The 26,423-nt window shown below is 34.9% G+C and overlaps 1 protein-coding gene across 1 annotated transcript in view; it reads right to left on the bottom strand.

Moving 5' to 3' along the window:
• Nucleotides 1-330: 330 nt before the first annotated feature.
• Nucleotides 331-26,423, bottom strand: part of LOC149785034 (CCR4-NOT transcription complex subunit 11-like) — a 38,830-nt gene continuing 12,737 nt past the window's right edge. Inside the window, exons 5-12 of the mRNA XM_089978738.1 lie at nucleotides 24,748-24,801; nucleotides 20,514-20,629; nucleotides 17,980-18,133; nucleotides 13,154-13,360; nucleotides 10,089-10,168; nucleotides 8,648-8,717; nucleotides 2,200-2,355; nucleotides 331-933 (exon numbers count right to left, since the gene is read on the bottom strand). Coding sequence (XP_089834864.1) covers nucleotides 799-933; nucleotides 2,200-2,355; nucleotides 8,648-8,717; nucleotides 10,089-10,168; nucleotides 13,154-13,360; nucleotides 17,980-18,133; nucleotides 20,514-20,629; nucleotides 24,748-24,801 — 972 coding nt within the window. The 3' untranslated portion in view covers nucleotides 331-798. The remainder of the gene's footprint in view (nucleotides 934-2,199; nucleotides 2,356-8,647; nucleotides 8,718-10,088; nucleotides 10,169-13,153; nucleotides 13,361-17,979; nucleotides 18,134-20,513; nucleotides 20,630-24,747; nucleotides 24,802-26,423) is intronic.

The following is a 26,423-nucleotide window of genomic DNA, read 5'->3' on the forward strand; positions in this document are numbered from 1 at the left end:
CACAAGCTGCAAAATCATATAAAATACATGGATTAAAACAACAGTGTATTTACTATATTAAAGCAGTTTCCCTGTATCTTACAGTCATCATTTGAATTTTCTTTTTTTTGCTCGGTAAATGCGATCGGGGGGGGGGGGGGCATCTTGTAGCATTCTGATAAAAACAAAACTATGACTTAAGTTTAAGAAACATAATTTTTCATTAGATCTTGCAGTGGTGTTATGTGACATTCTTTTGCAACAAAATTAAAAGGAGAGTGTGTTTTTTACCTTCTGACTCAAGCTGAGTGTAATGTTCTACAATTTTAATTGTAAACTCAACTCTAGAGCTGCAACTTTCAGTTTAATCAAAAACACATAAGATTAAAACATATCTCTACAATTTTAATTGTAAACTCAACTCTAGAGCTGCAACTTTCAGCTGACTCAAAAACATGTAAGATTAAAACATATCTCAGATTTCCTTTGACATTGTTGATCAGGAAACTTTGTCTCTCTGCTGAAATAATTAAAATGTATCAGGAAACTTTGCCTGTCTGCTGACACGATTAAAATGTATCGGGAAACTTTGATTGTCTGCTGAGATCATTAAAATGTATCAGGAAACTTTGCCTGTCTGCTGAGGCAATTAAAACGTATCAGGAAAGTTTGCCTGTCTGCTTAAATAATTAAAATGTATTGAGAAACTTTGCCTGTCTGCTGAGATAACTAAAATGAATCAGGAAACTTCGCCTGTCTGCTGGGATGATTAAAATGTATTGGAAAACTTTGCCTGTCTGCCGTGATGATTAAAATGGATCAGGAAACTTTGCCAGTCTGCTGGGTTGATTTTTGGTCCTCACTGTCTAGAGACTTAAGCAGACGAAAAAGTCCTGCTGCCTCACGTATGCGGCTGAATTCTATACAAAACGCCTGCACTTCAATGAATATGTCCTGAAAATTCAAAATATCCGGAAAATGAATTGACAAATGTTGCAGAATTTGAAGTCATTACTAAATTAATAATGATGCTTATATTAAAAGCTGAACAAAAGTGGTTTCTCTCCCTCCTAACAACGCAAAACAAATTTTAGCAAGCCCACTTTTTTTCATGTTTTATGAAACAAATATACAGATTGTTGTGCAATGTTAGACCAGTCCATGCTACAACCAAATTTTAATGATACGGCATTCTCCTATGTATGATTGGTTTAGACGCAGTTCATGATATAAATGCTTTTTGTTACAGTATCACTGGTAAATTTTTATCTGCATTTGAAACTGCAATTTATATGAAGAAAAAATCTGTAATATAAGCAGATAGAGACGAGTTTTCCGATTTTACTGTCTTCTTGGTGTTTCAACCCCTCCATGTCTATAACACAGTATCCATTCTTGTTTTACCAAATATAGTTTTTATCACAAATCATAGTAACAAACTGTATAGTGTTACTAAAATTAGTAACAAAGTATTTTCTACTAGCAATTTTATGTCACGATGGCAACTAAAATTTCGGTATATAATTAGATTTTATAGTAGTTATCTCCCCTGTATATTCTACTAAAGGTAATATTTTGAACAACAGCAGAAAGTGCTCTTTAAAGAAAATTACTACAAAAATTCCTCAAATAATGTTTCAAATGTAAATATAAATTATCTAAATATACAGCTAGAAAAGTTTTAGAATAATATGAAAAGATAATTTAGAGCTGTCTATGACAATAAAATAGACCATGAAAAGTAATATCTCTGGAGTTGTGTTCTTTATGTGTACATTAGTATCACTTCGACCTTCCAACCCATCAATGTTTTCAATATTTTTTATTGCGATTGGACTCTTGGCCCATCATTCTGGGAGATAACTGTGGAAATCTCATATTACAATAGCAATATTTTCACAATTCAGCTCTGTTGTCTTGGGTTTGGTTATTTAGGTTGATGCATTACAGAAGTCAATGGTTGTTCGAATAAGATAAGTGGATTTCTGTGTTCTCTAATTTTAATACCTTAAGTTTCATCTAATACTGACTACAGCTTTTAGTGACTCTTATAAAACTGACAAAGAAATAACAAAGCTCAAATGGGTAATTTGCCACAATCAATGCTTCCTGGTCTTTAAAAATTGATTTTAAAATGCTGAACCAAATCGCATTTGGGGTTTGAGTCTACTTTTGGCCAAAGATGTTTGTAAAATCTCAATACAGTGTTACGATTCTCACCTTGACATCAATGATTTTGTTTCTGATGAGTGACTGAAGAAAGACACAGACAAGTCGAACCAGACGATTCTGCATGTACCGGTCCTTGATGGTTTCACAAGTTGAGATGCAGTTAGATATATACAAATGGATGAACTCTGATGGCAATTCCACAGCCTGGAGAAAGAAAATAAAGTACATATCAGAACTGAATGCTGTGTACTGTAGCTCAAAATATTGTAACTTTTTAAAATTTGTTTAATGAAAATACACATCTTGTGTTATTAAATTTTGTTACTTAATTCTCAAAAATGTGGTGCACTAATTATTTTAACATATTTAATAGAAAACACATGTAGCTAAAAAAATGTGTCATAAGTAAGCAAAAAAAAGTTTCATATTTAAATCTAAACATCAAAGTATCTAATAATGTGTATCCTTTGGTGAGACTTCAAAGGTCAACACATACATCAAACAAGAATCTGTCCCAGGTTATATCATCTATAATAAAAACTAGATTAAAGGAGACCAGAAACCAATGGAAATATTGGATAATAATAAAGGTACTATAGCAGTAAACCTTATTCTGAAGTATCATCTGCGACCGAAATGCCAATATTAAAATATTGGCCTATCTTCTAGGAGCTGAATTTCCGTGACCTCGTATGCAAAATTTCCGCGCCTATTCGGTTACTTTCGGGATGTGATGTCATAGTAGCGACTCCAGCAGCCCAAGTGGGAGTTGCCAGAGTAAAAGACAATGCCGTTTTGCATTGCTTACGGGTGTAATAAAACATTAAGAAAAGCCAGTGGACAACATTTTTTTTTCTTTTCCGAAAGATAAAGGCATACTGAAAGAATGGATACATTATTACAGACGAGTCGATTTCAAAGCAACACCATACAGCCCTATGTGCTCGTTACATTTCTCAAAGAACTGTTACGACAGGGATTCTGAAAAAATGGCAGCTCAAGGATACGCAAATGCTAGGCTTAGACAAAAAGTTGGCTCTGTTCCAGACATAACGTTGAATATTTTAAATCCTGGGAAAAGTGTTGAACGTGCGAGTTACGAAAATAGGCAGAAGGCCGAGTAAGTGACCACAAAATGCAACAATCAATTCACAGATCTTTTATCTACACCAGCAGTGCTAAAAATAAATCGGATAGCCCGACACCCTGGGTCCCTCTGGTTTTAGTTCCGGCCCATCCTGTATTCAAAATGAGGTGCCCGTCAGGCTTGTCGAAACAAAAATTGTTTGCCTGAGGAAACTTTGATCGCGCTGGTGAAATTAGTAAATGTATTTTCAAGATGTTGACATGCATGCCTTAACACGGCACAATCTAAATCAAATCAATACTGTCCAAGGTGAAATTTAGATTTGATTTTAATCAAATGGAGGCTTTGCCAAAAATAATATTCTAAACCTGTCGTGTTTCGAGAAAACACAATTTTCAGTAATCTTATAAAAATTACAATTTTTTAAAAAAAAATCATTGTATACATGTAGTATGTATAAACGGTAATCTGTAATGATTGGAACTGATATAAAATTATTCCTTGGGCAGTTTAAATAACAGCGATTAAAAGAAAAGAGGTCAAAGTTTCACATTAAATGGCTGACAATAGAAACTGGGGGGGGGGGACTATTGACCCAACCCCTTGCCCCAATGTGCGAGCGCCCATGGGACGTACCTTTTCTCCATGTGATACGCCTTATTATTCCCCCAGGACAAGCCCATTTTGCATATTCTGGTCAGCTCTGGCTAAATTGCAAAATAGCTAAAGTTTTGATTTAAGTACGCAAACAATAAAGCCGATGTGACCGTTCCGGTGGCCTAGTGGTTAGAGCGTCCGCCTCGGATGCGGGAGGTCGTGGGTTCGATCCCCGGCCGAGTCATACGAAAGACTTTTAAAATGGTACTAACAGCTGCCTCGCTTGGCGTTCAGCATTAAGAGGTTAGTGTTAGGACTGGTCGGCCTGGTGTCAGGATAATGTGACATGTGACTGGGTGGGACATCATGCTACATGTCTGCGGCATGATGCCCCAGTGCTAGACATCACTATAAACTGCCACATTGCAGACATCGTAGCGATATGACTGAAAAATTGTTAAAGCTACGTTAAAAATCAAAATCACATCACATCACAATAAAGCCGATGTGACTGATGAACATATTCCATCCTTGCATTGATCTTGTGAAAAGGACTGCCCTTCGGACATACTTCAAAGAAACCCTGTTCGACAGTGTGTGTGTGTGTGTGTAAGCACCAGCAATTGATTGCCAAAATAAACGATGCCTATTTTGTTGTTACTTACGATGCCATGGACTTCAGGTTTAAGTCTTAATGCATGTAACACTGTTTGCTGAACAAAATATTTATTCAGAATTAGTTCTTTAGGGCCACATATACTGCATGGTATATTTTGTTTTATTCCTTTTAATTTAATTATGGTAATTAGACTTTACATATACGGTCGAGGAATGTCAGGTGTTAACTGGCCGAGTTTCTTTGGCGGAAATGGAGATGCGATTTTTGTTTGCAGAGAAAATTTCACAGTGATCACTCATTTAAGCTAATTGGTGACAATTGTATTCTTTTAATTTTGTTATACTATAGTACTGTTGTAGTTGTTTAAAAACATCTGAAATTTACTTGAATAATGTTTAATTTTCACGTTCTATTTACTGAAGAAGAAAAAAAAAAAGAAAAAAAATGTTGTGTGATATTAATTATTTCGTCCAGTGCCGGATTTAGACGTGTGTGCGTGTGATTTGAATTTTTAATGTAGCTTTAACAATTTTTCAGTCATATCACAACGATGTCTGCAGTGTGGCAGCTTAGACTGTGGATTGCATACGTTATATCTATTTATAAACGGTTTGGGGTTGGTTTTTTCTTCTTCTGACAAATGAAAATTGACAGACATAATGTAATTATCGGGACTTCGCTGCGAAAAATTTAGAGATATTACGAGATCGAGATGTAGATGAGGAAATACCCCCAAAATCAGGAGGTTTTTCTCCCGGCTTGAGAGTTGACAGGTATGAACTGTCCGGGCTTGTGGAATTTCAGTCAGGGCTTGAGTTTATTTAAGTCACCTGCCCGGGGCCTGTGCCTAAATAAAATTCTTTTAACACTGACCAGTACAGTACATAAACTATTATATCAGACTGCAGATTCAAGTTTTGAATGTGCAACCCAAATGTGGTCTCTTTCCGTCTGCCTCGCTCGCCAATGTTTATGTTTGTATTCGAGGACTGGCTAGTATTGCGTCACGGTACCACGTGATCTGTCGCCTCATTAAAACTCGGAAAAACTCGGCAATTTACGGAATCGTGGTATCTTCCATGCAATAAAATCACTACCCGCTTACGATATTTAATTTATAAACATGTCAGTCGAATTAAAATCTGTAGAGAATTACATACGTAGAAGGAAAATTTTGATTTCTAGTCTCCTTTAAGAGTAAAACATTTATGTTTCTGACTCTTTTACCTATAAGATTAATTTCACTAAGTTTTACGCAGATTAATCACATTTAATTATAAAATGCCCACCTGTATCAAGTTTGTATTTCTTTCTTGGCAACAAATCAAGATGACAGCAAGCAAGTTTGTCCACCTATTAGATTTGTATTGCCCCACTTCTGGCCAAACCTTCCATGACCAAATAGTGTAAAAATGTAGATAAAACTGAAATATTGCAAAACTGGACGAAAATCTATGTACAGAACATGCACACTGAACATTTAATTTGCTACCCCAAGTGGATTTGACTTAATCTGTTATCAAGGTTTTCATAAATTCAAAAGTCTGCATCCAATAAATTTTAAAATGTGTAAAAAATCAAACAATTTCTGTAATAGCCTGACAATGTTATCAATTTGTCTAACGTGGTATATAAAAAAACATAATGGTGTACTGAATTTCATTGGATTACCTCAAGGTTCCTTGCTCAGACAAATGACCATGGTTTGTATAAAAAATTCCAAAACTGAAAATTCGCTCAAATAGCCTGAGAATTTAAGTGGGTCATCTAATCTAATGTGGCAATTATAAAAGTACCAAAATACCTATTATTTCATTTGTCTACCTCAAGTGTTTTTGGTTTTTTGGTCCTAAATGGGCTTTTAAAAATGTTCAACAAATTGGAAAAATATTTTTGAAAAAATGCTACAGTAGAACGAAAATATAACGGGGTCATATACATACAAATACATATAAGCTAACCGAAGAGTGCTTTATGTGAAATTTGATAACAAGCTTGCATGCATAAACAGCTCAACAGACAGACTGATGGCTGAATGTACAAGACCAAATCATGGTATTCCCCATGCCATCAAAATATTTGCAAGGCGACATAAGAATCTGTCGAAAATTTCATTGCTAGGTAGTTTGTATTTGTGAAGTAGAAAGAAAAGAAATATGCATTATGAATTTTGCTCCAGAAATGAACAGCACATGTAAATGATGGATAGACTGATGAACAAATAGTTGAAAATGTTCAAAATACTAAAATGAATAACTGTTATCTGAATAAAGCACATCTACACCACTAGTCTAATTTGTGTACCAAATTTGATTGAGATTATCTTGCCCCAGAAATGAAAATATTAACAATGGCTGGATGGATGCATGTTCAAAAGGAAAAAGATTAAAACTACTAAAACTGCAGCATAAGGCACATCTGTACCAAGTTTCACATAGATCTCTTGAACTGTTTGAGCAATGCTGTGAAAATGAATGTGTGATGGACAGATTGACAGAAGTTTGTAAGGAGACTATAACAAAAAAGAAAAGAAACTTTGTTAAACACCCACCAACCAGCCCCAGTGGAATCAAACATTATAGACAAATGAAAATTCCTGCACTTACCAATCAGGGTGGTTCATTCATCAGTCCACATGCCATCCCACAAGATTTCCATGTGGTGTATCACTGCACTAGTAATAGCAACACTTGCCATATTTCCAAGATAGAAAATATTGATTTCCAAGAATATCATGAGTTAGAAAATCTTCTCCATCACTACACATTTAGTTGGAACTGTACCCAGTATTGTACTGTACTGTACCGTCGCCTACCATATAACTTTTTCCAAATTAGAACTGATGAAAGTTAAAATATATCCAAATAAAAGATTGGTTTTGTTATTTTCATATTACATCCATCAATTAAATGTGATAATACAGTACTAATATCAAATGGTTTTGTTTGTATTTTCTCATGTCTTAGGGATGACAATTGCCCTCATTGACATATTGACATTAATGTGCAGTATTATGAAAAATATTAGCATGTGGCTCAAGATGGTCACTGAGCAATACTTCCAACAAATAACAATTACAACTTTTGTTGTTGTTGTAGTTGTTGTTGTAGGGTTTAACGCCATTTTTCAGCACATGATACGCTATACATGGCGGCCAGTATTAATGGTGGAGGAAGAACCCGGAAAATCCCCGGAAAGAACCACCGACCCTCAAGAAGCAACTAGCAAGCTTTCTCACATACCCACATTGGCCGAATCCGAGACTCGAACCTACACAGACAGAGGTGAGATGGCAGTGATCCGTAACGGAGAGCGCTTTAGACCACTCTGCCACTCGGGGCCCCGTACAACTTCTGTCTTGGTTTGTTTGTTTCTTTTCTAAGAGCGCCATAAACAACTAGATTCTACTTAAATATTTTTCATACGAGAGTACAAAACTTGATGACCTTTATTTAGAGTGACAAGCAAAAATCGTACTTGATAAATATTGTGTTTTGAATGTGTTAACTGTGCAGGGTTATCTTAAGTTAACTGGACAAAATTTTAGTGTGAAAAATAATCTATCTTCGTGCAAACACCAACATAGATTCCCTTAATTATCATACAAATCCAGCCCTAATACATAGCTGGGCTACTACCAAACATGAATGACTGCAAAGTATTACATAATATATGTCATCTTGTGAGAAAGGTGTACAAAAATACTGACAATACATTCCAGAAGCATTTAATAATTTCAAGAAAATTTCAAATCATGGTAACTTAAGAATAAAGAAATAAACATTTAAATTTTAAATTGTATCATTTTTGTCCATTTAGAATGATTTTATGCTAATGAAATGGGTGTTGGTGGAGATTAAGCAAACAGTGGAACTATCAGTTATGCAAAGATGCAAACCTTACAATTCTTGTTTTTTACTATATTCCTGTACATACATTTTTCTCTAAAAGGTCTGCATCAGTTGCCAAATGGAACCAGTTACCACACAATCAATGCTTAATCATGACTTTATACTGGATTTCTTTAAAACTACCTTACATCATGTGTTACTTCCTCTGCCCCATCAAAAAATATCCGGTGCAGTGCAGAGTCAAGAAAAAGCATCAATTATGCCAGAAACAGTTCCATGGGGCAACTGGTGCAGACCTTCCAAATTTGAATTTATTCTCAACCATGTTTCAAAGATACTTACTGTTGTTAATCGATTGACAACCTCCATGGAATGAAGGGACATTTCCATGTTGACTAGCACTGAGAAGTATCTGAAGATAAAATGACACTAGATTCATACTGTAAGTGACAATAACGACATTCTAATACATAATCCTGGAATAAGGAGAGGAAGTTCACTTGAAACCCAAGTTCTACTCATGTGATTAGCATTGCAATCAACCAAGCAGGGTTTCTAATTGGGTGACTGCTCAATCTGAGTGAGAACAGATAATTTAGTACCTACATGTCTCAGGTGAAATTTTGTAACTAATCATTAAGTGATTGATTGGTTGACATTAAAGGCAGGATGATGTGTTCATTTTAAAAGCAGGAAGATAGTGTAGACCTACTCTAGTAAAAAAACAGTTTCAAGTGAACTCGTCTGAAGTATTAAAGAACAAAAGCAATTCCTATATTATTTCTTGTGACCACAGTTCATGAAACATCCACAAATTATGGATAATGTTGCGCAGACAGAATTAAAATAATGGTAAAGCAATGATGCTGAAGACTTTCAACTCTGAATTACTATTGCAAATATCATCTTACAAATGCTCATGGAGATCCTTAGAGTGGCAATCGGTATGAAATTATAACAGTATACAATTCTCATCCACTGGAAAACACTGCAGACCCAGATCTGCCACCACAAAATGTACTAGTGGATCATCTAATTGGGAATTATGAGATGGCAGATTTAGGTCTACTAACAAAACAGCATAGATCCTTATCTCATGGAACATTATGCAATGTTCAATTTTGATTTCTTTTTTTAAAATTTTTTTTAAATGTAGTTTTAAAAATATCTCAGTCATATCGCTACAATGTCTGCAGTGTGGCAGTTTACAGTGACATCTAACATTGAGGCATCATGCCCCAACCAGTCACATTAACCTGACCCCAGGATGACCAGTCCTAACACTAACCTCTTAATGCTGAGTGCCTAGCGAGGCAGTTGTTAGTACCATTTTTATAAATTTAACAGCACAGACCCTTATTTGATGGCACATGAGATGGCAGATCAGGTTCTACAAAATGAATAGCATAGAGCCAGTTCTGATGGCACTTTATGAGATCACAGATCAGGGTCTACAAACTGACAGTTTAGACCCTGATATGTCTCTGCATTATGAGATGGCAGATCAGGGTGAAAAAAATTCACAGTTAGCAAAATATTTTGCACATAGATAAATTTGTCCATTTTTCCATGACATTCAAAATTTTGTTTCCAATTTCCATGAATTTTCTATGTCTGAAAAGTTTAATTTTTTCTCGTCTTCCAGGATATTTTGTTATGGTGTAAAACCTGTAATTTCTATGAAACTCGAGAATCAATGAGGCCTGCATCATTACGTACATACACACTACCTTGCTATTAATTTATCATTTAAAATTAAGATAGAAAAGGAATATTTACTTACTCTGTGATTTGATTGGATTGCATTAACTTCAGTAGAACATCTATTGCAACAATTGGGTTATTTTCAACTAAATCTGGAAGCTGCAAGAAAAAAATGAATATAAATGTCAGTGTAACTATTTGACAGATGTCAATCATGAAGATTATTATGCACTCCATAAACAGTCCTTCTTTGTTCCTTATATTAAAAATATGCAATATTCTGCTAAATTGAACACTTTCATTATCATACAGTTTCAATATTAAATGCTTCCCTTCTGTAAAAGGAACACAAGCCATGCCCACTATAGGAAGTTACCATAAATCATACTCCCATTTCAGCATATGGCTCAAAGCTTTCCATAGCAGAACATGTACAACTGAGCAGTATCTGAAGTGGAATAAGAATATGAATGTGGGCTTTAAGGCTGTTTTTTAGCACAAGATCGGCTATGCATGCAGATAGTATATTTTATGAGGGAAGAATCTGGGAAGACCCACAAAAAGAACATGACCAATGGGAAGCTACAAGCAAGCCTTTTCATACTCATGATGGTCTAGCCAAGATTTTATAACACACAGACAGATGCATGAGTGATGTGTAAAGGCAAGTAGTTTAGACCACTTGGCCACCAGGGTTCCCTAGTGGAACAACAAATGTCCAGAATATCACTTCTCAAATGCGAGATAAGTATACAAAGCTAAAACAATTTAACATGTGTCCATGGACTTGCCAATTGCCAAAGCCAACCTCAACACATATTCTGGCTTATTTTAAGGTACCAACATAAATAATTGGACACTGAACTTAAATTCAGGAAGGCAGGGTTTAGCTATTTGTGTAAATGTATATCAATGCACTACCAAATGCAGTTTGTTAGTACCAATTGTTTAAGGTTTTTGTTGCAGAATTTTTTTTTTTAATGACAATAATACATTTTATAGACTATGACCTTTGTTCTGCTTGGATTTAGTATCTTTCTTGGGTACATAACAAAAAGATTATTGGTTTGATATTGATAAATATGTACCAAACCTTGTTCACAATATCTAACAGTATCAAACCAATGATTAATAATTACAAAATAAATGATCCCTTCAAATTATTAACCAAGTCTTATAGATATATCCATCTAATTGTGTACAACACAAAAGTAAACTTTTATACCACAGCCTATAGGTTAATCCAATACTCAATGTCAACAACAGACACTCAATATTACTCTCCCTTCTTCTTTGACACAAACATTATTGCATTTTCTCCAAGCCTAAATTACTTTTAAACACTCTTCAATGCCTAATTTTATACAATTAGAAACAAAGGTCATAGTAATCCAACTTTAAAGGAAATTGGCTTCTCACAAAAAGCATGTGTGTACACACACACACACACACACACACACACAGAGAGTAGGATTCAAGAACTATATTGACATCCATGTCCTACTTTAAAGAGTGTTTATCTACAAAGTCTAAAAGTAGTTACATGAAATTATAGCAAACAAACTATTAATGTTTGCTTAACAATTTGATGTTAGGAAAGATCAAGAAGTGTCAACAGTCTAAAATCTTTGTGTGGATAATTTTAATAAGTTATCTACATGATTATGTCTGGTTTACTACTAAAAAAAATAAAAACTATATACATCGTGACCCTGCTATAACACAGTAGTTAGAAGCCATAGAACCTGACCATGTTATAAGTAACCAGGTCAGTTAGCTAAAGAAAATGATACATGTACCCCCAAAAAATTGCGGGGTTGGAGTTTAGGTAATAAATGCAGGCACAAAAATATGTGCTTCATTAGCATAGTTACCATCTTAAATTGATGCATATTAAATGTGAAATACACCTGTAGTGAAAACAGAGATGGCATATACAATATTTTACTTTATTCAGAGAATCGCGCATTGGTACATATACGTGTATACTGTTTTTATATACATATCTAATATATAGTATGAATGGAGTATCAACACCATGTACTCACCAATGAATCGCATCACATACACTGAATCCACAATACAAGTAAATCCACTGAAAATATGCACACATATTTTAAATATTTGATAATTTTTTAATAGGTCATTATAGGTCTGAATTAAGTGGGGGAAAAATAGCACAAGCACATTCACTTTTAAGTACTTACCAAGTCGGTAAAAAGTGAGTTTGCATTTTAAGCTGCCGTTTGTAGCATTCGTAAGCATAAACTTCCTGCAAAAAGGAAGCTTTCACAGCACAATAAAACTGTTCCAGTCATATTGGAAAATGAAACAATCTGTACTGACTTCCTCTGAAGAAAGGTTCTTTGTTTTTATTGAAGATTATAGTCAGCTTTCTTTGATGAAGGGTGCATGCGTTAGTTAAGTTTATCTCCACTTCCAGAAGTGTCAACAACAAAATAAAATGCATATCTCAAGACATACAGTAATCATGCACTGTTAAGATGTTTTGTCAATATGGTCAAAGAATTTGTATATTTAACAATAGCTAAATTTCAGTGCATTTTATATCAAGTTTGCGGCTTCCTTTCATAGAGCCTCTAAATTTCTCCACTCCAAACCAATGGTTCATATTCAAGTTTAAACAGCCAACAATGTTGCCAATAAAAACAAAAAGCAACATATGGTATATTTTGCCACCGATAAGGAAAAAAAATCGCACTTTTTATACATTCTTTTTCGTACTTTTAAGAACAAAAAACTATTTTTTTCATGTATGAGAAAAATACATATACAATTTCAGGAGCCACGATTGTCTTGTATTATTCTCTTCCCCATAATGATAATAAACCTTTTATACGTCTTTTTGTACTTTTAAGAAAGATTTTTTTTCATGTACAAGAAAAATACATGTATATGAAATTTCAGGAGCCATGCCACAAACATGTTATGTCCGAATTCATGTTATAATGGGCCTTGCTATAGCGGGATCACACTGTATTTTGAAAATAATAACGACTACCAAAAATCAACAAAATCATTTTGAGAGTAAAGCTATATCAATCACATTCCAAGCACTTTGCTCTTTTATTCTGCCTGTATCAACCTCTCTTCTGCCTAGACCAACTCTGTACAAATACAAACCTTAACTGGAGTAAGCCCAATGTGGTAAACCAGCTTGGGGTCCTTCTCCAGTTCTCCAAGCAGCTGTTGTTGCTGTGGCAACATTAATGGTCCTTTGAAAGCCCTTGCCATAAGTCTTCGCACTTCAGTCCCTGCAGAACTGCTGACACACATGGTGGTATCCCAGGCTATGCTGTACTCCACATCTGTTGGATTCAGCCATGCTAACTGTGGATTGTAGAGGAAAATATAAGTTGTTTCCAAGTGAAAGCTTTGGTATTTGAGGTGGTCTATGCATGGGATTCTTTTCAATTATCTGGTTTCACCCACCTCAACAAGGAGCCACATTGGACCTAATGTTACCAACCTAGCTGACATTGGCCTAAAAATGCACTAGCAGTAGACCAAGTATTGTGAAACACTTCAAATTTTGGGGTTTAGTTAAAAAAATGCATGTTCATGAGTACATAATTTTGTTAATTTGTAATATCAGAAGAAGAAAAAAATACAAGATATTCACATTTAAGTATTTCAGAACAAACAGGCTTAATGCCTACTGCAGTAATTAGGTTCATAAGGTAAATTATTCATTGCTTTACAAGAATCATGAGTTCTAAATCAAACAAGATGCCAGCAACCTTTTGCATGTGTGTATTAGATGAATCACATTGTCTGTGATGGTGATTAGTTTTCTTCAGTGATCTTAAAGACCATTATAAAAACATGAACTCTCAACAATTAGACATTAGGTGCTAAAAAAAGGCAATAAATGTAAATCAACAATTAGGGATTATGTGCTGAAAGAAAATCAATGACTAACTCATGTATTAGGGAATAATTGCTAAACCAAGACAAAAGACAGCAAATTAACAATTAGGGATTAGTGCTAATAGAAAGCCAATGACAGCAAATCAACAACAAGGAATTAGGTGCTAAAAGAAAGCAAATTTTTCAGTAAATTATGTTTCTCCTAGAATACTTGCCTGATCACATTAATGTTAGGAATACAAGCCTGCTATCTCCTGAATCTAGCCCTACTAAAACGATGCAAATTTGTCTTTGATATAGACAAAGGGCAGCTACTCTTGCTCATTACCTCCCCTTTCCACCAACAGGTGGCTATAGTTCCAAGCTGAGAGGAGCATCATGTAACAGAATGCTCACACTGTGGGGAGGACAGGATGGCATTACAGTAATAAGATTAAGTATTTGAGGAGAAACATAATTTACTGACAAATTTGCTTTCTCCTTCGAATACATTCCCTGATCAATTAACGTTAAGATAGGTAATAGGCAGATGGAATGTTGAGCATCCTACCTATACCTTGGTTAACCTCTGAGAGAAGAAGATTGGATTCCCTGCATGAAGGTTAACCCACTCTCCTAACTTGCAAGCAGCACAACCAGAAGTAACAGGATTATGTCTGGGAAGAAGAAATAATATGATCTTGTTATCACAAAAAATTTCTGGGTGAATCCAGCTAACACTGTGCAAGGTGTCTATCTAGAGGTTGTGCTGATGTCAATTGGGTCAGGCAGCTGCACGTGCCTACCAGATCTAGAGTGTGTTGCTGTGGGGCTAAGTCTTGTAGAAAAAACTCTAGAAGGTTGACTGCATGTCAACCAAAGGTCTCAATGATTATGATAGAGACATGACGGTCCAAAGCAAGGCTCACAAATATTGCTCTTATTTCATGAGAAGCAAATCTGCTGTAGTGATATATCAAAGTATGCAATGCATATTACCCACTTCATCAATGATGAGAGGGCTTGAGGAGTTATGTCCTCCTTTCCGCTTTAATAGGGAGAAAGAGGCATATTTGAGCTCCACAAACTGGCTCAGTCTGTCTGCTTGAGATAAAGTTTAAGCACACGTGCTGGGTCCTGTCTGAAAGGTTCTTGGGTTGTGTCAATAACGAGAGGTCCTATGATGCCTCTGTGACTGCCACCTGACAGCTACCAAATCCTTTTGATGAAACTGGGCTTCATCACAAGGACTGCCTAGCTATATTGTCAAAACTATAGGCAGGTTCAACAGAGAAGGCATGTAATTCACTGACACTGCATGCTGAGGTGAATGATATCAGATTTTCTGCAAGTTCCTGGCCAAAAGTCTGAATTCTGCCAAGTCAGAACCCATGAAAGATTCCACTTGGGAAACAGTGCATGCGATGTAGGCCACTACAGGTCAAAGTTGATCAACAAGCCAGAGATGTCTTGCTATGACCATGATCATGACTCTATAGTAGTAGAGAATGCTAGATGTTAACAGTAATCAGTGCCAACTTTGTCCTATGAACAGCCAGATATCAAAGTCAAATGGTTGCGTGACAGAGGCACTTGAAGTGATGACATTACTGACTTAACACCAGTTCTTAATAAGCCTGGAAAGTGAAGGGTCTTCTAGCTTGTGCAATTCTTTCCATATTTGAAGGATCAAATTGTTTATGCTACAAGGCAATCTGGACAACAGCTAAGCAAGAAGGAGAAGACAGTCTGGGCAAAAATGGACCATTTGAGTCCAAGGCTGTTTGAGAAGATCTGACTTGGCTGGGATCTTCCTTGGTAGGTCTATTTCTAAATTGAGAAAAGAGAAGATAGTTGATCCAGGATTTGTCCCAGCAGAGAGTGGCAATCAACATCATTTGCACTTTTGGCCCATAAATTTATAGATATATCATTGGAACAAAGATCATCTGGGGAGGGGGGGGTAGGCAAAACCTTAGATCCTCTAACCTGATAATCAAAATCTTGATTTTGGATGCTGATGCAAGTTTGCTGATCAGAACAGTGACACATAGGTCTCTTCATCTGATCTGCTAAATGCAGGCTTGACAAATTACAGTCAATTCAGACTCAGCTTGGAGGTCTCTCTCTCATGCACGCACATGTACACACACACACGCAAAGCTATCCCTCATTACAACTGGGTCTTTGGATTCTTAGCTATAGATCACACCATGAAATAAAACCACATTATAATGTAAATGACAAAAAATTCAATAAATACATGTAAACAAAATGAGTCAAAAAAGGAGTAATACCTTTAGTTTATGTAACTTGCATATTTTTAACTATATATTTGTCAATTTCATTTCGTCAAATAATAATGTTTTAAGAAAGGAAATAAAGACAAACTACTGAATCATGTTGTTTTCTTTCAATCCATATTGTCATACAGCTGATAAACCAATTCAAGAACAATGGTCAACTTTGGTCATGAGTATGTAGCGACGACATTGCAATATATCCAGAACTGCATTACAATCAAGGACTTTAAGAAAAGGGAGAGACATGTGGATGCAAATGACACATGTGCTGTATTTGGATTGAAGTTGGCAGAAAGAACAAGTTTGATACAGTGTTAGGACAGTCTAAGCCCTTATGCCAAGACGTATTCAGATATATCAAGTTAGCTATTTTACCCAACACAGAACAAGTTTGATACAGTGTAAGGATATGTTCGAACCCTTATGCCAAGACATATTCAGATATATCAAGTTAGCACTTTTACCCGACACAGAACAAGTTTGATACAGTGTAAGGATATGTCTGAACTCTTATGCCAAGACATATTCAGATATATCAAGTTAGCTCTTTTACACGACACAGAACACACACAAATGCAGTTTTCTACTTGTTACAAACCTTCTCTTTTATGCCTTCCAAATTATTTTTCATTATGCAGTTGAGATTAATACAAATCCAAACTGATATAGGCTTTGATTTGGTGTATTCAAGAAGGGCAATATGTGGATGCCTGTGAAAACAATAATAGTATTGTCTGTGTGTACAGTCTGGAAATATGGAACAAGTTACAGTTATAACGAACACTAAATCATCAATGTAAGATTAAATGGCTATTATGTAATAATATGAAGGTTCCATTCATAAGCACTACAATTTTCAATATACATGCAAGTAATGAACCTCTATCAAGAAAGCCTCTTTTGCCACTTACCCAATGTGGCTGCAAGACACATGTATGAGGTATGAGGGTGGTAATGCAAAGTAGACACATTGGTCCCTCACTATAAAGCCTTCATAAATAGTTACAATGTTACCTCACTATACAGTTCCTCAGTATAAAATTGCCCATTTTAAAGATACAGTGTTGCCTAACTATATAAAGCACTTCAGTATATCATGGTTACCTATACAGATATAACATACTCTTACTATACATCCCGTTCGTATATCATGGACCCCAATATAGATACAAAGTTCTCTCACTATATAGCCCTTCAGTATATCATGGACCCCAATATAGATACAAAGTTCTCTCACTATATAGCCCTTCAGTATATCATGGACCCCAATATGGATAAAAAGTTCTCTCACTATATAGCCCTTCAGTATATCATGGACCCCAATATAGATACAATGTTCTCTCACTATATAGCCCTTCAGTATATCATGGACCCCAATACAGATACAATGTTCTCTGACTATAAAGCCCTTCAGTATATCATGGACCCCAATAGAGATACAATGTTCTCTCATTATACAGCCCATTCAGTATATCATGGACCCCAATATAGATACAATGTTCTCTCATTATACAGCCTCTCGGTATATTGTGATTTCCTATATAACAGGGTTACGATCATGGATCCCTTATATTGATATTTTCCCCCCCAAAATTACAACATAATTTGCTACAGCTAAATCTAGTTCTTGGCTGTTCAATCTCTACTATAAAGTGATTTCCCATTAAACTTGATGTTGTTTTGCATACAAGATTATACTTATAATGTACTGCAGTATTACCTATAACAAAGTCAACTTGTATGGTTCCTGTGAAGATCATTATAAAGACTAATCACTGTTTATTGTAGAAACATTACCTCATCCTCTGCTACATGCAAAGGAGGTGCAAGACGGATGAACTCTGGCCGGATACAGTTTTCCACTGGGGGTTTGTTTGTAGCTAGCAATGCTTCTATTGTCTGTCTCTGTACATCTGGGTTGATCACCCCTGGCTTTCCAAACTGTTCAAAACTGAAAACAAAAGACATCACTCACCTGCTTAAATAACATTAATATTTTACGAAACATCTGATACATTTCACCTATTTTACTAAAGTGTCAAATTTCTTCGTAAAGCTCATGGCATCATTAATATGTGAAGAACTTTAATCAAGATCTATGCATATTAATGAGTTGATCTTGCATATTTACTGACCAAGTTCGAATCATTTTAGTGACTGTATTTTTTATTGGATTGTAATTGTAATGTATATTTAATTGTGTGCTTAAATTTTGTCAATGATTGTAATCAGTCTTATAATGTAAGCAGAATGTTTACATAGCTAGCTTTTGTCCATGACAGTATGATGTAAAATAGAATATTTACATAGCATTTGAGTTCGGAACCTTCTAGGCAAAGTCTTGTTTTACAATTAGACTTAAATTTTTTTGTTGGAATGATTTACATCTAGGCCAAGTGAAAATGTATATAAATAGGGATTTGATAAACAATTCATGCATTCCTATTTTAGATCAGCCTGTCAGATATAATTTGAGAGTAATTATCTACTTAAAATATTCACTGGAATTACTAAAGAGCTCAATGACTTTTGGATTTATACACACTACTTTGGATTTTTTTGAACTCATTCAAAGACATTCTGGATTACATCATTGTGTTACATCAGGATCTTTAAGACTAATAAAATTCATTCAGAACTTCTTAATTTCTGAATTTTTGATAAGACATTTAGGATTATTTGGATTTAATTCACAATACTGTAAGTTTCTCTTGACTTTTCACTTTCTATTGTAGAAAAATAAATTTTGCTTGTTAATTTTACTAAAACTGTTGGTTTCACTTCCTTCTGTTACATATTTCTAGACCTGATGTCATAACATAATCAAACTTTATAAATAGGTTTATATCATCATGAACATAGGTTCTATAATAAATGAAATCTGTGCATATTAATTTGGCATGCTTTCATCTAATTAGTTGAGCTTGTTACCTCAAGAGACCATTTATCATTTTAATTTTGATAAAATGTAGTAATGGGGTTGATATCATGCTGATTGTGTTTTAGTTTTATTATGAGCATTGATATGTGTATGTGTGTGTGTGTGTGTGTGTGTGTGATTTGGATTTTTAGCATGGCTTTAACAATTTTTCAGTCATATCGCTATGATGTCTGCAGTGTGTCAGTTTATAGTGATGTCTAGCACTAGGACATCATGCCACAGTCATGTAGCATGATGTCCCACCCAGTCACATTATCCTGACACCAGGCCGACCAGTCCAAACACTAACATCTTAATGCTGAGCGCCAAGCGAGGCAGCTGTTAGTACCATTTTTGTAAGTCTTTGGTATGACTCGGCCAGGGATCAAACCCACGACCTCCCGCATCCGAGGTGGACGATCTAACTACTAGGCCACTGGAGCGATCATGAGCAATGATATAAGCTTATATCAAAATGATATCTGAAATAAAGTCTCTAGTCCCACGCTACTCCAGATCTATGCAAAGGAATCCCTTGTTGCTCATTTTTAAAAAATGCATTCATAGCCTTGCTGAGCTGCCAACTGTCCAGGCTTGCAATTAGTGAAAAGAGGTATAAAATGTGTAAATTTTGAACACAAGAAGTGAAAAGGCATATGACACTAGCTGCATCCATTTTGATGATCAGTACAGCATTATACTGCATACAACATTCAGAGAAACAGAGCTAAACAACCTCTCTATCCCTAAGAAAGCAATTTTTAAAAGTAAATTATGGTTCTTTGAGAATGCTTACCCAATCACATTATGTTAGGAATATTAGCCTGATACCTCACGAATACAGCGTTAATAAAAGGCGAAAAAGATCTTTTTCTGTCTATCTCATAAAGAAAAAAGGATAATAACTCTTGCCCATTACCTCTCCTTGCCACTACCAGGTGCTGCTATAGTTTTTAGCCAAGCAATATATTAACAAGGATGCTTACATGGCAGGGTGGTTGGAATGCTGACATTTCCATTAAAATCTGAACATGTAATATATATTTATATTATTTTCTTGCGTATAAGGGTGTGGATATGGAGCTATATTTCAGTGTTGGTTCATCTTTATACTTTGGTAGATTTCTGTGTGACATGCTTTTCTTTGCATATTATTAAATTATCAAGTCATGTGGGAACAGGTGTGTGCATACGATTGGAAGGTGTAAATGTGACATTTATATTATCTTTTTTTTGTAAATACTGTACATAATAGAGAGCCATAAGGTTGAGTAGTTCTTTATAACTAGCTGAATAATACTCTAAATATCAAGACATCATTATTGTTATTACTGGCTGAGCCACACAAAAAAACATGGTCTAACTCTTTTCCTTGCTTTGGCTGTGATTCCCATATTGTATTAATCCATACCTTGTTGGTTTGCTGTCTGGGTCCGGAACAATGCATGGCATTGCAGATTTGCTTGGTGCTGGCATCTCAGAGTGTCTCTCTGCCAAAGCTAACTGCAAGCCACTCACATCAAAATTCTTAAAGAAACAAATAAAGTTCTCATGTACACACCTTTTTGTTTATTATAGCTTTCATGCATGTTTGTTCTCATATCAATCATTAATGAATTCAAAGGGGCCCACTGAAGCTAAAACCTTTAGTGCAAGGGTTTCAACACACCTAAGGGCTTTGGTGAATGCTGACTCAAGAAACCTTGCTATTCTCATTTAATTTTTTAAAAAAATGAAAATTATTAGATGCAATTTCAAGTTTTCCTAGCAAGGCACTGATCTGGTTTCACTTAATCCTCTTCCAGGATGTTGCATGCTCCTAATATGTTAATGTAAAATGGAGAAACTCCTCATAAGAGAACTGGACTGCTAAGATCAATTGAGAAATAACAACTTTAGTGAATCATTCAGAATAATACCATGGTCTCATTTATTTCTGTGGGCATCAATTTTTGTGGGGTTGGAAAAAATTAAAATTCTGTGTACTTAAATTCATAGATTTGCCTCTGTCAGAGTTTGCAAATTTAAAGGTTTTTATTTCATCGATTAACCAACATAAATACCCAAAATAAAAGAATACAAAAAGAACAAAATATGGTGACATTAGAGGTATGTTGTTTAAATGGTTAATAATATACAAACGCCAGGATAAGCATAAATTGAATGCCTGTCAAAATCAATCCATAAGAGTGAAATGGAGCGTTTACTTCAACCAATGTACATTATGTTGAGCCAGAATTATGTTCAATGATTATGGTGCTGAAAATGGTCAAATTCAAGTTAGGTTCCCTAAGAAAAATTGTCTGAGATCGGACCTAATGATCTGTGGCTTTGATATAAAGAACCTGTTTAATTCTGCAATTTTGGGATTATTTATGTGACAAATATTTGCATGAATCAGAAAACTTGATTGACACAATGTGTATTTAGTGGGTTTCCAGAAAACTGTGGCTTCAGTATATGGCTGCAATTAGTATATCTACTGAAAGTATTTAATTAGTACTTGCATTGCAAGCAATAGTTTTAATCTCTTAGTCTTACTGTTACAGTGGATTAAAACTGCATGGATAAAATCAGACGTGCTTTCAAAAGTTGTTTTAATGCCTGTAATTATAATTATAAATGCTTGCATTATTATAAGCTTTATGTACATTATTAATTCAAATGAATTACAAATGTGGTAAATCTTAAATCACAGAGAACTGAAAAAAAACTTTTTCCAAATAAGTATTTTCAATACAGTTTGACTTGAATGAAGGATCAATGTAAATGAGCATTAAATCTAATTCTCCTAGATCATTTCGTCATCCTTTAATTTGCTATAATGCTAGTAACTATATAAAAAAAACACTCATTCATTTTTCTTTCTATTCTTATCCATCTCACATGACTGGAACTAAAATACTTCTTCTTCAAACTTGGTTAAAATAAAACAAATACATGTAAAAGACAATATTTTATTACAGTAATGAAGATGAATCATCAATAGCCGAGATTTGTTGATTGATAGTAATGTAAGAGTAAGAAAAAGGCCAAGGGTGGTGGTGGTGGATAATGCATCAAATGTGACTCATTTTTTTGTTGGTATTTGATAACTTGGAGCAATCACAAAATCCGCTATTGGTATATCACAAAAAGGTGAAACCAGAGTATCTGTCTTTTCTGAGGAATAATGCTGCTACCAGATGTTTGGTAGGTAAAAGTAAAATTACACAGATTATGAATCATACTTTGATCAATATGCAAATGAGAACACATACTGGTTACTTTGGATCAATATGCTAATAAAAATACACACTGGTTACAGTGGATCAATATGCAAATAAAAACACATACTGGCTAATGTAGATTGACAACATGCAGATAAGAATACACACTCTCTAGTCATTCAACTTTGTATGGCAAATCTAATTAGTATAAAATCCATCTAGTCATCCAACTGTGTATGGCAGATCTAATTAGTCTAAAATCCATCTAGTCATCCAACTGTGTATAGCAAATCTAATTAGTATGAAATCCATCTAGTCATCCAACTGTGTATGGCAGATCTAATTAACATAAAATCCATCTATTAATCCAACTGTGTATGGCAGATCTAATTAGTCTAAAATCCATCTTGTCATCCAACTGTGTATGACAGATCTAATTAATATAAAATCCATCTAGTCATCCAACTGTGTGTGGCAGATCTAATTAATATATAATCCATCTAGTCATCCAAATGTGTATGGCAGATCTAATTAATATAAAATCCATCTAGTAATCCAACTGTGTAAGGCAGATCTAATTAGTATAAAATCCATCTAGTCATCCAACTGTGTATGGCAGATCTAATTAATATAAAATCCATCTATTAATCCAACTGTGTATGGCAGATCTAATTAGTCTAAAATCCATCTAGTCATCCAACTGTGTATGGCAGATCTAATTAATATAAAATCCATCTAGTCATCCAACTGTGTATGGCAGATCTAATTAATATACAATCCATCTAGTAATCCAACTGTGTATGGCAGATCTAATTAGTCTAAAATCCATCTAGTCATCCAACTCTGTATGGCAGATCTAATTAATATAAAATCCATCCAGTCATCCAACTGTGTATGGCAGATCTAATTAGTATTAAATCCATCTAGTCATCCAACTGTGTATGGCAGATCTAATTAGTATAAAATCCATCTAGTCATCCAACAGTGTATGGCAAACAGTGCATAAGTCTATAGTTGCTCTTGTACGTTCATTTAAGGTATGTTCAATATTCACATGAATTTTTAACTGGGCACAAAAAAAGCCAAATTCGAACCATACAGAATTTTTCTTTCATATGAATGTTATGTGGTACATTTAGGTAATAGGTCTGAGACCTAGGCTGTGCCTACATCCATCTACCCTATTAAGAGTGTGCACATTTAGGGCAATGGGTCTTGATAAAATATACTACAAGGAGCAACACACAATAACACAATGTAATAGACCTATGTCTAAATTATGTATTATTCAACATTTCATTCCATGCAAAGATATTTGCAATTATAATAATTCTCTAAGGAATAGTGAAAAATGCAAGCTATTAATTTGTTTTAAAACTGTTTATTGTATAGCAATAAATATGTTTACTGTATTGCAATAAATAGGATTCTAATGTGATGATAATTCTTTGATTTTTTGTCAGTAACATAACAAGAACCCTAACCCACTCATCAAAGTGGCTCTTTTCTTGGACCTGTTTAGCTATGCAGTCAAACCTACCTCAATAGCAATGTTCACTGTATCAATCCAAGGAAGAAATGTGTTTCATTTGAAAACATGCATTAATATGACAATAGACACAATATGAAGCATTTTATATGAAATCTAAATTTGTAAAAGGTCAGTGTCCTAAAATGATTGTAAACTTTCATGACTTATTATCAGTGTACTAATGCAGCTGCTAACCGCATCAACACAGAATAGATCCGTGCAAATCAAAGGTTTTTGCCTTTAAAAGAATGTAATAAAGAGAAAACAACATGTTTGAGCAGATATGAGAAAATGATTCCCTAATGCCATGGAAATATTCACCACTTATGACAATACAATATTTCAACTTCACTCATAAAATATTACCTCATAGCTGCTCAAAAAACATATCCTCTATACAAGAGATCCCTTTATAATGAGGGGCCCTGAGTGGCCGAGTGGTCTAAAGCACTCTTTGTTACGGATCACTGCCATCTCACCTCTGTCTATGGTGGTTCGAGTCTTGGATTCAGCCAATGTTGGTATGTCAGAAAGCTTGCCAGTAGCTTCTTGTGGGTTGGTGGTTCTTTCCTGTGTTTTCCCGGGTTCTTCCTCCACCATTAATACTGGCTGCCATGTATAGCCTATCGTGTGCTGAAAAATGGTGTTAAACCCCACAACAACAACTTTATAATGATATACATTTTCACCTCATAATGCAATGGGTTTGATGATCAAAACAACTTGATAAAAGGAAAAAGGTGTTAAAATGATGAAAGAAAATGCTGTAACACCTATGTTTGCAATGGAAGCAAGTAAATGATGTGAAGAAATATATTATTTTCCTTTTTTCTTTCAAAAACAAATGGATGAAAAAAATTAACTAATGTACTGAATTAGTATCAACACAGCTTATTTTCACCTACCTGCATGTTCCCCACATCCATCTGCAAAATATGGGTTGGTGTTTTCTTAAACATCTGAAAAATATTGAAAATAACAAATACAAATATAGGGAAGTTCAAACTAAAATAAAAACTTAAAAGGAAGAGGAAAATTATTTCTTAAAATGCATATTAGAGTCTGAAAACAATTTCTTTGGAAATGTTTATATAGTGCATCCAATTAAATTCTGCATTAGGAAAATGTGCAATAAACAAGATAACTTGTGCTCAAGAATATAAAAATTTCATTATCAAAATTAGATAAGTGAATTTGTACCATCACATCAATTTGACCTATATGAAACCTAAATAAGCAAATACTGAAATAAAATACATGAAAGCAATGGTAAATAACCAGATAATGATTGAATGAATTTTTTTAGTCATAAATTATTTTTCTGCAATAATACTTATACAATTATATTTAAGTCAGTATCTTAACTTCTGCATCCACCTAATTCCAGTGCTCTAAAAATATCAAAATTAACTTCCCATTTATAAACAAAACAGACTATAACTATATTACTGAGAGGAAAAAAAAAACTTTCCAAGAAAGCTTTCTAACCTTCCCGTCTCCATGGTGACTACCTGTACAATGGATTGATCTGGTGTTATGGGTTTGATGACAATTTTTCAGCACCTGATAGCTATACATGGTAACCAGTATATCTGGTGGAGGAAAAACCCAGGAAGACCCATTGATCCATGGGAATCTAATTACAAGCTTTCTCTCATACCTATTTTGCATGAGCTAAGATTTGAGCCCATATGGACATTGATCTGTAAAGGTGATTGCCTTAGACCACTTAGCCACGTGGTGCTGGTGCCATAGGTTCCACTAGGTCAAACTGAGCCCTTTGGGATGAAAGACCTCTGAAGTAATAACAGCATGGATAATGTCATTTAGAAGACAGTCTCACTTGAATGTTAGGCTACTGTCCCACGTGAATACACTGGTCATGGGTTAGTTCCTCATCAGTACAAAGAATAATTCATTGTATTTTGAACAGAGCCTGAGCGAAATCATTGTCCCTTAATTTTTGTAATAACAAATTCACCCTTAAGGGGTCCTGTAGATGCCCTTTGGTCAAACAGTCAGATAAAAGAGAAATTTCAAGACAAAGAACTCATTCCTGATGAACCAGAGCCTATTCTTGGTAGTTAAAGCAAGGACAATTATGCCAAAACTTAAGCTATCATGGCTGAACTGTGTATAGTTTGGACCGACTGACAAGGTGAGTATCTTCCTGAGACTCCCTGCTATAGCCAGAATGACTGGAAGGAGGTTTATACCACAGGTAAGAAATATCTAAGCATTGGTTTGAAAGGTTGCTTTATCCAACCATTTTAGAACCTGTGGAAGAGTCCATTTTTGGACAAATGGCCAAAGCCTTCGATCAAGACAGTAAAATTTTGCCATTTGTTGGAGAGGTGTATGTCCTATCCTATATCATCACTTCCATGATGCTAAAGCATATCTAAGATTGTGGAAAGGTAGCCCCTGAAGTTTCAAGGATGGGACCTAATTTCTTTTTTGGAAAGGTGTAGATTAGCTAAAAATATAGTTCTAAGGCTTTTGAGAGAACAAGTTTAAATGTGCACCACTGGTAACAAAAAGACTTGCCACTTGTTCTGAGAGCTGCTTTCTTCTGAGGATC

This window comes from Sinohyriopsis cumingii, chromosome 13, assembly GCF_028554795.1.
Source record: "Sinohyriopsis cumingii isolate HCF-2022 chromosome 13, ASM2855479v2, whole genome shotgun sequence".
NCBI lineage: Eukaryota > Metazoa > Mollusca > Bivalvia > Unionida > Unionidae > Sinohyriopsis > Sinohyriopsis cumingii.